General features: G+C 39.7%; 1 protein-coding gene across 1 annotated transcript in view; it reads left to right on the forward strand.

Moving 5' to 3' along the window:
* LOC126253401 (uncharacterized) overlaps positions 1–14,139 on the forward strand; it is a 122,569-nt gene that overhangs the window by 48,215 nt on the left and 60,215 nt on the right. The window contains exons 5-7 of the mRNA XM_049954700.1: positions 1,942–2,109; positions 5,597–5,792; positions 10,821–11,049. Coding sequence (XP_049810657.1) covers positions 1,942–2,109; positions 5,597–5,792; positions 10,821–11,049 — 593 coding nt within the window. The remainder of the gene's footprint in view (positions 1–1,941; positions 2,110–5,596; positions 5,793–10,820; positions 11,050–14,139) is intronic.

Raw genomic sequence — 14,139 nt, forward strand, 5'->3', positions numbered from 1 at the left:
TCATCGCTTTCATGATTTAAGAACCATGTGTCAAATGGCACTTGCTAGTGTACTGCAGCACCTAAACGCAAGAGCAGACTGCCCAAGCGCAACCTGCCAACTATTCTAGGCATTGCGCTTCTGTGGTTGTTTGTTTGTCGACAGAGTGGTCACACCAGTTCGCCCTGGGTATGTAAATCTGTACAATAGTTCGTGAGACAAGCCTTCACATACCGACAGAAAAATGGGGCAGGGTACAGTACAGTACAGCCAATGTGCACATAATAGACCTCTCTCCCCTATATTCTGCCCAGTGAAACCATTTGTTACAGTTCCCACAATGTATCCCACTATTCACTTTCCTATGGCAACTTCCATAGTCCCATTTGATCAAACAAAATAACTTTAACAAAGGAAAAAAGACCATCTTACGTAATATAAAAAGAATATTCAAACACGTGTTACATTTATTGCATGATAAAAGTATGTACCTTTACGATAATATTTTGAGTGAGATCTGTAATGTCAGACACATGCATTAAGAAAAAACTGTTAGACCAAAGTTGCATCTAACAAAAATTGGAAACAACACAAGATATTTCCTAAATGTATGGTGTGTAGCTGTGCTAAAATGGAGAGGGTACCCGGCAAGTGAAATAAATGGAGAACTGTCTCAAACTGACCGACCGTAAGGTCGATTGCCGAAACAACTACTACTTCTCATTTTTCAAAAAGTTCACTTAATGGATGCTGCATCATTTTGCGAAGAGAGTCTATGTGTGATGTTTGTCAATTTTTATATTGTGCGAACTCTGTGTGACAGAAGGTCCCTTATTTATTTTATGCTCCAATAATTATTTTAATTGGTTACAACATCTGGCAATTTGAGAATATTATTCAGGGATTGTGTTCCATATCACTGGTCCAGTGACATGGTCAAATTCTGTGTGTAGACAATATGCAGTTATTTGTTAACATTTCCTCCGTGTGACATTTTCTTTCTGTGGGTAGTGTTCTAGGATCAGTACACTCCTACGATTTTCCTGAAATTAATTTCAAGATATGACACTGTGGTTAGCAGATGTTCTTCCACACCTCATTAAAACAGTTCCCTATGCAGTGTACTTGTAGTTTGCCTATATCATTTGGCAGAAATTTTCTGCTTAATAGCCATCAGAAATGAATTTGCTTGGCTGCTCTCCAAGTTCTCTTTCATATATATCTATGTACATACTCCGTGAGTGACTGTACAATGCACGGTGGAGGGTATTTTCTACAATTTCCGGTAATTTCCTTTCCTGTTTCCCTCTCAAATGGAATGAGAGGGGAAAAATCGTTGCTTTCATGCCCCTGTAAGAGCTCTAATCTGTCTAATTTTGTTCCTATGGGCCTGACATGAGATGAGTGATAGGGGCTTGCAGATTCTTTCTGCTGTCTGACACAAATACTGGTTTTCTCAGAACCAGTAGGGTTTTGCAAAACAGTCTTTTCCCTCCAACTATTCCTATTTAAACTCGTGGAAAATTTGTGACACTCTTGTAGTGATCAAGCCAATTAGCAACAAATATAGCAGTGTGCTTTTGATTACTCTGCTGTCATCCTTTAAACCAATGTTGTGGAGATCTCAAACTCTGAAGCAGCAATCGAGAATTGGTCGCACAGGTATACTGTGTGCAGTCTTATTTGTAGTGTTATAGTGTTATCAAATCTGCATTGTGCATTTAAGAAACTTAATAAAGTAGAATCTGTATTTAGCAAAATTTCACTTGCTATAATTGCTTATTTTAGATATTTTAAATTGCTATAGTCCTTCAGTGTGAGTTGATTTTCTTTATTTTGGTGATATATCTATACTATATTGGCATGAAGCAGTAACTGCCACTTTCAAAACACTGTCAGTAGATTTGTTATTATTAGTGGGTGTACTTGAATTTTATTAATGATTACCTTTCTATGATTCAGAAAGCTGGCAGAAGAGGAAATGAAGATGAACATTGCCAGTCAAGATGTTTTTACCTTCCCATCAGAAGCTGAATTAAATGAGCCCCAGGGCCTTCCTGAAGTTCAGCAACGTATAAAAGACGTAGTGTTGGTGCTTTCAGATTTTAATAAACTTCGTGAAGAAGGAAGGTGAGTTTTTCTAACTGGATATTTTTCCTGTATCACTACCAGTTCTCTCCTTCCCTGTTAACATTTGTGAATTGTGGGTGGGAAGAAAGACTTTTGGTGAAACCTTCGTATGAGCTCTGATTTTCTTGTTGTGGTCATTTTGTAAGGTTTGTGTGTATGGAGTTTCTCGACTCCTCTTAAAACGTACAAACTTGAAATTTTAACAGTAAACCAGTCTATTAAGTAAAATGCTTATCTTGTATCAACACCTTAAACACATATATCATCAGCCAATCCAGTCACTTGGTGATGTGGCCCCTTTGAGTTGTCATGCGACATAGAAAGAAGGATCCCAGCAGGTTCTTTCATTTCTGCCGATCTTGAGTATTGTGTTGCCAGTTGAGTTCAACTGCCTTTCTTAGTCTGTGTCCCATTTGGGTCTTCCCCTAAGTCTTTTTTGGTAAATTGGACTCCAGTGTGGTATCTGTTTTGGCCCTCTGCCTCCTTTATTTGACAGATGAAAACACACACACACACAAATTGAGTGTGTGTGAAATCCTTTTTGCACTGTATACAAATTTCATTGAATTTATTTATTTGTGCATGTAGATGAACAATTAAAAACATTACATGTTATATAATTTAGTTGTGCAGGTAGAGGAAGAACTAAAAATATTGTATGTAATATAATTTAGTGCTAAATAAATATTGGAAGAAAATTGTTTATGATTTTGTTTCATAATATGTATATATTTCACACATCATATGTGTATATTTCAACCTTTAAAGAGTTGTGAGCAAACTAAGTTCAATTTCATTTCTTTCCTGGTCTAATATAAGATTGTGATAATTAAGTAAACTTTGGTGAAATACTCAATTCTTCTTTGGATCTTATCTATTTCTCCTATTAATCCTACCTGATAATGTTACCAGAGTGGCAGGCAGTACTTAAGAATTAGTTGAACAACAGTTTTGTAAGGCACTTCTTTCTTGGAAAAGTTATATTTTCTTAGATGATTTAAGGTGTACAGGTAGCAATACACTGAATAGTATAAATGTTGAGCAATTGAAAGACACATAAACAAGACTTAGATATTTTTATTAATTAATTAATCAAAAGTGCTCCAGTTTCTGTAGAGAACTTTATTCAGACACTTACCAGTTTCAGCCTGTACATTTGACCATTTTCAAGTGGTTCTGAAAAAGTATTATGTCTCCCTCATTGTGCAGAAGTTTACACAAACTGTTTCTTCACATAAAACCAGAATGAAGAATGCACAATAACCTCTTGCGAGACCCTTAAAAATGGCCTAATATAAAGGTTGAAACCGGTAGTGGACTTGGTAAAGTTCTGAACAGCAACTGGAGAGATTTTCACATGGAATCAGCATACTAATAACTGAGAACCTTGATAGCTTTTGGACAAATCCACTTACTCGCTATAGGGTAAAGTTTTCAAGTTTTCTAACCCGAATCTTGTTTTCCCTTGTCATGGCTTTTCCTTTTCCAAATTTTTTTAAAAAGGGAACTTTTGGTCTTGTTTCAGGAATTAATATTCAGTCATTTTAACATTAAATGACTAGTTTTAGTTGAATATACAGTCATCTGAAGAACTTGCATAATAACAGAAAATTGTACTCGGGTAGAGTACCAGGAGGGATTACAAAAAACTGTAATAATACAAGCAAAAGGTCAATTACATACTGATTATAAAACCATGTGTAGTATCTGTTCATAAAATGAGACTAAGAGACATCTGCATTGCAGTGGACACCCATGTGGGGGATGGAAGTCAATAAAATAACGGCATAATCCACTGAGATAAAATCTTAGATATTTGAGACCTAAGAAATAAAGAGAAATGACAGTACAAAATACAAAACAATACAGCAGTAAAACCAAGCCATATTATGCACAGTAAAAACTCATCTTAACAGTTTGCATTGATACACAGTATTATTACACTAGTAACTTGTCAACCAAACTATATTGTGTAAATAAATGCTAGTGGCCCAATCAGAATTGTAACCAGTCTAATCGGCTATTCGCGCTCGCACAGGCCTGTGAGGAAAAGGTAACATGCTGATAGGTGGCGCATTAGTACACATAATTACGACAAATAAGAACATGTAATCTAGACACAGGGGAGTTACAGACATTGACTACAAGCAGGCAATGATTGAAATCAGTGGGAAAAGTTGGAAGTATCTGCCATACTAGGATTCGAACCTGGGTCTTCTGCTTACTCGGCAGATGCTCTGACCGCTGAGCCATCTGGACGTAGTGGTCACTTCTCCCGCCAGACCCAAATTCTCAACTTATCCACAAACTACTAATGTAGGGCCTCTTGTCCATTACCCTAATTACTTGCAGAATTTTGCCAATTCCTGCAAGAGTTGATGTCATTCAGTGTCCACTTGCAGCAAATGTCTGTAATTCCTTTGTGTGTTAATTCATAGTGTTTCCATCTGGTGAGTTTCAATAATGGTAAAGTATTTTATAAAATGCATTTTAATGCTGATGGTTAAAATGCTTTTTATGCAATTAATTCATAATGGCTGCTGGATCAAAATGGTGTCTGTTGTTTTGGACATGTCCGAAAGAACAGACACCACATCTATACATGTAATATATGTAACAAAATACAATAAGTAAACAGGGGATAAAGAAATTGATTAAATAATATCTACCTAACATCATAACACAATACAGAAGTCAAGAAAAATGTATGCAAAAATATACGCGAACTAGGTGAATACATTAAACATGTTTTGCCCATTGGTATGTGATACATATTATTATTTCAGGTTGGGAGATGGATGTATAATCAACTGAAACTAGTCATTATTTAATGTTATTCATTAGCCATCTTGACTATTAAAAAAATATTATTTCTTTTTAACTTTACTTAAAAGTTTTAGATTGCTAGTCTCGTTATGTCAGGAATTAACATCACATCATGTTTTTGACAAGGAGCAGATATGTACATGTGTTAACATTTTTCATTTTCTTTTAAATGATTTTAATGCATAATAAAGTTCTAGTACACTTTTTAAAATAACAACTGTTAAATATTTTAAAATAATAGTGTATCTATCATGATAGGTTAAATAAAGGTTTGACTTGTAGAGGAAACATTTATTGCACCACATTGGCTCATACCATATTATCCAAACATATTGCCCTAACGGTACGGCTTTGCTCTCAGAGCCCCTTCCCATGCCACTGCCTGATGTTATGCCCACTACTTATGGAGGGTGTGTTCATTACACGAGTGTGATGCAGAATACATCTCTCACCACATTTAAAACTACGTATTACATTTAACTGGAAGCTGCGACTCGTGATGTCACAGCAGTCAAACAGTTAAGAAACATAGGACAGGAAGTAAACACCACACTTTTTTTTTAATTGTGCGGAGTTATTTGTTTGCCACAGTGTTGTTGTTGAAACACTTTAGCATTTCAAGAAATTGTTTCATTGTGATTATATGTTGCTTACCTCGCAGGTCTCGATGTGAGTATGTTGATCTTCTCCGTAAGGACTTGTGTACGTACTACAGCTATAACGAGTTTCTGATGGAGCACTTAATGCAGCTTTTTCCACTGTCGGAGCTGCTCGAGTTCCTGGAGGCGAGTGAGGTTAAGCGTCCCGTTACACTCCGTACCAACAGCCTGAAAACACGACGCAGAGATCTGGCACAGGTAAGGGGGCTTCAGTATTTGTTCCTTGTGATGTTTTGAATTGCCACTGCTTGTATCCATACTTGGCTTGCATTTATTGTGAATGTCTTGTCGAGTGCAGTGTCCCAAGCGAATGGAAAAAAGTGCAACAGACTATTGTACTTAAAAAGGGTAAAAGAATGGACGCAGAAAATTTCAGGGCTGGCCCTTAACATCATGGGTTTGCTGCATAATTCTTTAACTTATTCTTAGTTTGAATATAATAAATTTCCATTACACAGAAGAGCTTGTGTCCACTTATAACATGGGCTTAGAAAGTGTGGGTTGTGCAAAACTCAGCTTGCTCTTTTTTTGCATAATATCCTGCGAACCATTGTTGGAGGGCAACAGGCAGATGCCATATTCTCATATTTCCGGAAAGCATTTGACACAGTGGCCAACTGCAGTTTTTTAATAAATTTCCGAGCATATGGAGTAGATTCCCAGATATGTGAGCAACTTGAAAACTTTTTAAGTAATAGGACCCAGTATGTTGTCCTGGGCAGCAAGTGTCCATCAGACACATAGCTATTTTCAGGAGTGCTCCAGGGTTGTGTGATAGGAATGTTCTTGTTCTCTATACACATAAGTAATCTGACAATGATATGAAAAGGATAGATTGATACTGACCGTATAGTGGAGACATTGAGTCCCAGACAGGCTCAACAGAAAGATTGTTAAATAACAGGGTGTATACGACCCGGGACAACCGGGAGATCCGGGAAAAACCTGGGAATTTTTCATCGGGGAGAAAACCGGGAAAAACCCGGGAATTTTTCATTGTTTTAGTTTTAAGTTAAATTTTTGTAACTTTGACTGGTAAGAACGAATACTCTAACAAAGAATATTACTGTATCTCACTACTACAGAATAATACTGCAGCAATTAAACACGAACGAAAGTAAAACTTAAGTTGCAAAGGAAATGCACCATATACAAGAACAAAACACAGTGCTCATACAAGCGTCTGCCAACAGCAAAATGTGTCAAAGGCTTTAGGAAGACTATGCAGTGTTTCATAACAACAGATTGCCTCCGATGAACATGACGTCACAACTGTTTACATTAGATTCTTTCGAGCGGTTGCAAGCGAGTTTATGTGCATGTGCAGTTGAGTCGCGTATGAGTAGTACCTTCTCCTGCTTCTGGCTACAGAAGTGTGGCAGTTAGCTGTATAAGCAATAGCAGCAAGCAGCCATATGCTATCCGAAAAAATTTTACTGGTGCGCCTAAGCTGACACATTCACGTATGCCCAACAGGCGCAGAACTAGGGGCCGGGGGAAAACCGGGGTATCTGCCCTGGGTGGCAGTTTCGGTGGGGGGATTCGTAATATTGAGTAAAAAGACCTTGTTTCACAAAGTGCCTAGCATCCAGGGCACGTTGGTCTATCAATTACTCATACGATTTTGAATGCATCCCTGTTGGTTTTTGAACATTTTTGATTAAATTCTATATTGATTGCTGAATGAATCGTAAGTTGATTTTTGAATGCGTGCATAGTGTACGTGATGTGTCTGCCAGGGGAATCCCTGTCGCATCTAGAAATAAACTTTCCTGCAAACAAAAGGGACGGGTCTACGTGCAATACACGCTGTCGACTTCTTTGACATTGCAGTGTAATTTCATACACACGTAAAGGTAAATGACAATCGCTGTTCATGTGGTTGACTGGGTTTGCAAATGATCAGCGTTGTTATAATTACTAGCGAATTCCATAGTTTCATACTACCAGAGTGGAAATAAACGACTAACAGGAATAACAGGCAACAAAGATTACATATTGTTTTCTCAGTGATCCAGGAAAATGAAATTTTGACAGAAAATTTTTCGCTAGACCGCTACACTACTAAGGGCCAGTTATACAGTCTCCGGCTAGCAGCCGCTAAAGTTCTATTCTGCAGGTAGCAAGGAAAACGCGTTGTACGAACACGTAATAACACCTAACCGGAGAATAAATGCGGGATAACTAAACCGGTGATTGTGGCAGGTTTTGTGAAGTTGACCAGAGAATAAATTTTGACACTGGCAGGAATAGTTACAGAATTAGAGATGACAAGATTGTTTGTTAGAACGAGGAAGGAGAAGAAACGGGGACTCCCACAAATTGCAGAAGTACATGACGATTTCAAATTCATATAAAAATTTTGTACTACTACTTTTCGATCTTATGCTTCAGAAGCTAGAGAGTATGAATGAAATGTGAAACTATTTCCTAACATAAAACTTTTTGCTTGTAGTAGGCCTAATAGGAATTTGATATTGGTACTTCGTGAATTATATTCCGTCGTGTTATAAAAATGACCATTTGTGCCAAAACAGTCTTGTTTATTTGGTGTGTGTAACAATTGCTGAAATATTAGACAGGCCTATTTAGTTTTATCTAGCAGACAGCGAAAAAATACACGTAATCAAATCGAGAAGCCACACCAGTCTTGGGTACTATTTGTATTAACAGCTTTTCTAGTATTAGACTACGACATTTCGTTTTTTCATGTAGCAAAATGTTGACGAACTTTGATGAGGTAATAGATTCTTTCATGGAAAGGAAAGCACGCCATGTAAAGTTGTAGCAAGATTAGAGAGAAAAAAATGCTAGGGCATTAAGGATTGAAGAAATGTGTACTGTCTTGCTTGTCTCCTGTCTTTACTGGTTTTCTGAAGCGTTATTGTTCTTCCAGTTACAAATAATCCCATCCGCTATTACTTGTGAGTTTATTATATTAAGAGGGGCAGGATGTCAAACCGGGCGACTGGGGCAGGAGAGACACCACAGGACATTTTAATTTCCACTGGCCTGAATATACTTTGATGGCACTCATTACAAAATATTACATGTTTGAATTTCACAGAGCGAAATACAGAGACGTGCGATGGAAGAATGCTGTGTGAAGAGGCTTGGCACTGCACTTTGGCACACTTAAGACCAAATAACATGTCTTACGTTCCCTGAAACATATATGTTTTATGTATCAGACTCTTCAGAAAGATGTGCGCTACAAAATGAAGATTTTTTTGAAAAGTCAATTTTTTAAATTTTTTGCATCCTGCCTCAATCGCTCGAGGAAGGGGGAGCGCCACTATCTAATATTGTCCCGGTTCAGAAATATCGTAGATCCGGACCTGATGCACGGAGCAGTCTGAGTTGTTGTGGGGAGATGGTAGTCTCCACGTGACCCATGTTTAAGTGATTTTGTTGTTTCCTCTTCGTTTATTGCTCTCACGTCAAATGAAAACAAAACGGATTTCTGTGGCCGGCAGCTATCAAGTGAATTAAAATCATTCACATAATTACGGAAGGCTAAAATATGTTATTAGTTTCAGATTTTGTTCCCACCTTTCTGACAGTCAAGCATTAATTGCCTTGCAGAACAATGAAGTTTTTTTTTGTCGGTTTGTTAAAGAAAACAACTGTTATTAATCTTTTCTGCTGAGGCCAATTTATTTCAAACAAAGTGTTTAATTCCACACTATTGGCTAGTTTCAACTGTTTGCTGCATTTCAAGTTCACGTTTTCATCTTCTAGCACTTATGGTATTATACAGGGTGATTCAAAAAGAATACCACAACTTTAGGAATTTAAAACTCTGCAACGACAAAAGGCAGAGCTAAGCACTATCTGTCGGCGAATTAAGGGAGCTATAAAGTTTCATTTAGTTGTACATTTGTTCGCTTGAGGCGCTGTTGACTAGGCGTCAGTGTCAGTTGATGCTAAGATGGCGACCACTCAACAGAAAGCTTTTTGTGTTATTGAGTATGGCAGAAGTGAATCGACGACAGTTGTTCAGCGTGCGTTTCGAACGAAGTATGGTGTTAAACCTCCTGATAGGTGGTGTATTAAACGTTGGTATAAACAGTTTACAGAGAATGGGTGTTTGTGCAAAGGGAAAAGTTCTGGACGGCCTTCTTCGAAGGTGCTACTGTAACTGGACTACAGTATCTGGAGATGTTAGAGAATTGGCTGTTCCCTCAGCTCGAACAAGAAGCACAACAATTCATATTTCAGCAGGATGGAGCGCCACCACATTGGCACTTATCTGTCCGTAACTACCTGAACGTCAACTACCCGAGGCAATGGATCGGCCGCCAGGCAGCCCGTGACAGAGCACTTTATCACTGGCCTCCAAGAAGCCCTGATCTTACCCCCTGCGATTTTTTCTTATGGGGGTATGTTAAGGATATGGTGTTTCGGCCACCTCTCCCAGCCACCATTGATGATTTGAAACGAGAAATAACAGCAGCTATCAAAACTGTTACGCCTGATATGCTACAGAGAGTGTGGAACGAGTTGGAGTATCGGGTTGATATTGCTCGAGTGTCTGGAGGGGGCCATATTGAACATCTCTGAACTTGTTTTTGAGTGAAAAAAAAAACCTTTTTAAATACTCTTTGTAATGATGTATAACAGAAGGTTATATTATGTTTCTTTCATTAAATACACATTTTTAAAGTTGTGGTATTCTTTTTGAATCACCCTGTACTATAATAAAGAACCAAACATGAGATAATACGGTACTGATACTCCAAGAAAATTTTCATTTGAATCTAGACATAATGAATGTGCACTTTAAGCCGAATTATGCATTTTAGTATGGTTCACAAAATTCCCATGCTCTTGGAGTATGTCTTGTTTCTTTTATGACATAATGTAAGATATTTTAATGTTTAACACGTACGAACGTATGGGTTTCCTGCATCATCGTAGCTGCGCAAGCGCGGCGACCCCTGTCATCTGGTGCAACTGCTGAAACAAATCTAACAGGTCGCGGGAAAATATTCTGAATGGATGTTTGAAAAGCATTATTTTCAAGTAAACCCCCACTACTCAGACAGACTGCTTCTCCCATCACGCGCAGTTGCTTGCAGTCTGTCCTCAGTAGTCAGAGACGGTGGTCGCGCGTGTGAGTTGTGTTTGTGCTAATGCATGTGTGTATGCTATCTAAGTCAGAAGAAGGCCTTTTGGCCAAAAGCTTACTACAGCAAACGATAATTGTGTCTCCATCCCTTGCAGGCGCTCATCAATAGAGGCGCGAACCTCGACCCGGTCGGGAAGTGGACCAAGGTTGGGCTGGTGGTGTACTCGTCCTCGGTGGCACTGGGAGCGACGCCTGAGTACCTGGCGGGCCACTACATGGTGCAAGGTGCATCCAGCCTGCTACCCGTGATGGCGCTCGCTCCCCAGGAGGGTGAGAGGGTGCTCGACATGTGTGCCGCACCTGGCGGCAAGGCCTCACACATAGGTGAGTCGTGGGCCAGGGGCACATTGTGAGGGTTCTCTGTGGTGCACCTGTGCTTTCGTATGTTTGTCCACAGTTTTTGCAGTTCTTTCTGTAGATCCCGTTATGATGTGCATTTGTCATTAATGGTCTTGGAATCTCGAGTGTATTAAATCTATAATTTTTTCTGTATTGTAGGTTGCATACTGTCTTGAATCACATTTTATTGTTCTGTTTCTTATGAAGCCCAGATCAGGACAAGAAAATATTTGCTTTTATAAACTTAATAATATACATTTCATGGATTTGGTGTAGATCAGAGCACGTACAGTCTAGGGTCATACTGTATGTTTCGAGCAACCTTTCATTACAATTGCAAATATAACAATTTAATATAAACAACATTATTGTAATCTGCAGACACGACACTGTGTGTTGACCCATTGTAACGCCATTAACATTTATCACGTGGCAGCAGTACATATTCACAAACTGGCCAATATGGAAGTTTAGCTTTGACGGCGTGCTGTCATTGAATTGCTTTTCGTAGAGGAAAGATTTGCATCAGAAATTCATCGCAGGCTTCAGTATTGATGTGGAGATACGGGTGTGGATGCTAGCAGTGTTAGGATAAATCCTTCAAATACAGGAAAACAAACTCCCGACATGAGTTTTGTAATGGTCGTCCTCAAACTGTCTCCTTAATACGCAGTGAGGGAAGAATTGACAAGCTCATCAGGGAAGACAATTTGTCGCTGTGAATGAAATCGTAACAAAACTTTGTGCAGTGCAACAAATTGTTTAAATGATTGTTGAAAAGTTTTTGGTTTCTGGAGTTATTGATCAAAGTCAACACAACTCAGAAAAAAACTGTCACACAAAGAGTTCTTAGAGATTTCATAATGAAGGAGATGATCATTTGATGAGTATTGTGACATAAAATGAAACCAGATTTCATCATTGCTGTGAAACAGAACACCAAAGTATGAAAAGGCGCCATTTATAACAGTAAGGATGTCATCTTCTGGCTTGCAGGGAATTGCCTTTTGGTTGATTTTCATGAATCTGGGCAGCCGATAAATGTTGTCCAGTACACTTGTAGCTCCATTGTGCATTTACAATACACATTCACAGATGAGAATCATTGTGCAGTAAGCTAATGCACGACTTCGCCCTGAATGTATCACACTGAAGAAATTCAGGACATTTGGGTGGGAAAGTCTCCTCCACCATCCCTGCAGTCCTGAATCTGCATTTTTGACTACCCTGTTTTATGTACTGCAAAAGAATAGATGTGAGGTTAACACTACATGACTCCGGAGGATGCTGAAAAAGCAGTATATTAGTGTCTTTGGGCAGTCAGAATGGCTTCTACTACAAGAGAATCGTGATCCTTAGAGAAAGGTGGCAAAAGTCAGAAATAAAAAGAGACTATATTGTAAAGTGACAGTAATGTCTGTAGATAAAATAATGTACATGGTTTGTCTCAAAAATAAAAGGCTGACTTTTCAGTTTTATTCTTGCAGAACCAGTCACAGAAACAGCAGTATTGAGAGTGCCAGATAAAAATTTAAATACACTGTTGAATTTCTACCATTTTGGATTTTTTGAAATTCTTTCATTCACTGAAGGGGATAAAGAGATAATGGAATGAGTGGAATGAGAAGTAGCAACCACTTGCCATATCTTTGAGTGGTACAAAAATGAGAAGTTGAACATAATAGATCAGCTTTCAAAGACTGACACATGCAAGTAGAAAGAGCTAGAGAGTTGACTAACAGTCAAAATTCAAATTTCTAGCATGTTACTAATACTGAGCAGTTGATAAACTTTTGTTCAGAGATATAACTCAGTTCACAAGAATTGTGTGTGTGTGTGTGTGTGTGAGAGAGAGAGAGAGAGAGAGAGAGATAGAGATAGAGATAGAGATAGAGGGAGGTGGGGGGGGGATATGCAAAGATATCCTCAGCCTGTTTAATTTTGTTGCATCTCTTACTAGAATGAGATTTTCACTCTGCAGCAGAGTGTGCGCTCATATGAAACTTCCTGGCAGATTAAAACTATGTGCCAGGCCAAGACTCGAACTCTGGACATTTGCCTTTCCCGTTCAAGTGCTCTACCAACTGAGCTACCTAAGCACGACTCACGACCCGTCCTCACAGCTTCAATTCTGCCAGTACCTCATTTCCTACCTTCCAAACTTCACAGAAACTTCTGTGAACCTTGCAAACTAGCACTCCTGGAAGAAAGGATATGGCGGAGACATGGCTTAGCCACAGCATGAGGGATGTTACGAGAATGAGATTTTCACTCTGGAGCAGTGTGTGCACTGATATGAAACTTTGTCAGATTAAAATTGTGTGCTGGACTGAGACTCGAACTCGGAACCTTTGCTTTTCATGGGAAAGTGCTCTACCAACTAAGCTGCTCAACCACGAGTCACAACCCATTCTGACAGCTTCAAATCTACCAGTACCTAGTCTCCTACCTTCCAAACTTCACAGAACCTCTTCTGCGAACCTTTCTTCCAGGAGTGGTAACTCTGCAAGGTTCGCAAAAGCGCTTCTGTGAAGTTTGGAAGGTAGGAGACGAGGTACTGGCAAAATTGAAGGTGTTAGGACAAGTGAGTCGTGCTTGGGTAGCTCAGTTGGTAGAGCACTTGCCCGCGAAAGGCAAAGGTCCCAAGTTCGAGTCTCGGTCCGGCACACAGTTTTATTCTGCCAGGACATTTCGCATCTCTTACGGTCTACTGTTTTCGAAAACAGTTAATTGTGGACATCTCTCTCTCTCTCTCTCTCTCTCTCTCTCTCTCTCTCCCCCCTCCCTCCCTCCCCCTCTCTCCCACTCACCCTCCCTCTCCCCTATCTCCCTCCCTACCCCCTCTCCCTCCCTCTCCCCTATCTCCCTCCCTACCCCCTCTCCCCTCTCTCCCTCTCCCCTCTCTCCCTCCCCCTCCCTCCCTCTCTCCCTCCCTCCCCCTCTCCCTCCCCCTCTCTCCCTCCCTCCCCCTCTCCCGCCCCCTCTCTCCCTCCCTCCCCCTCTCTCCCTCCACCACTCACCTCCCTCCCCTCCCCCGTCCTCACACCCATGCCCCCCTCTCCCATCCCTCCCCCC

This window comes from Schistocerca nitens, chromosome 4, assembly GCF_023898315.1.
Source record: "Schistocerca nitens isolate TAMUIC-IGC-003100 chromosome 4, iqSchNite1.1, whole genome shotgun sequence".
NCBI lineage: Eukaryota > Metazoa > Arthropoda > Insecta > Orthoptera > Acrididae > Schistocerca > Schistocerca nitens.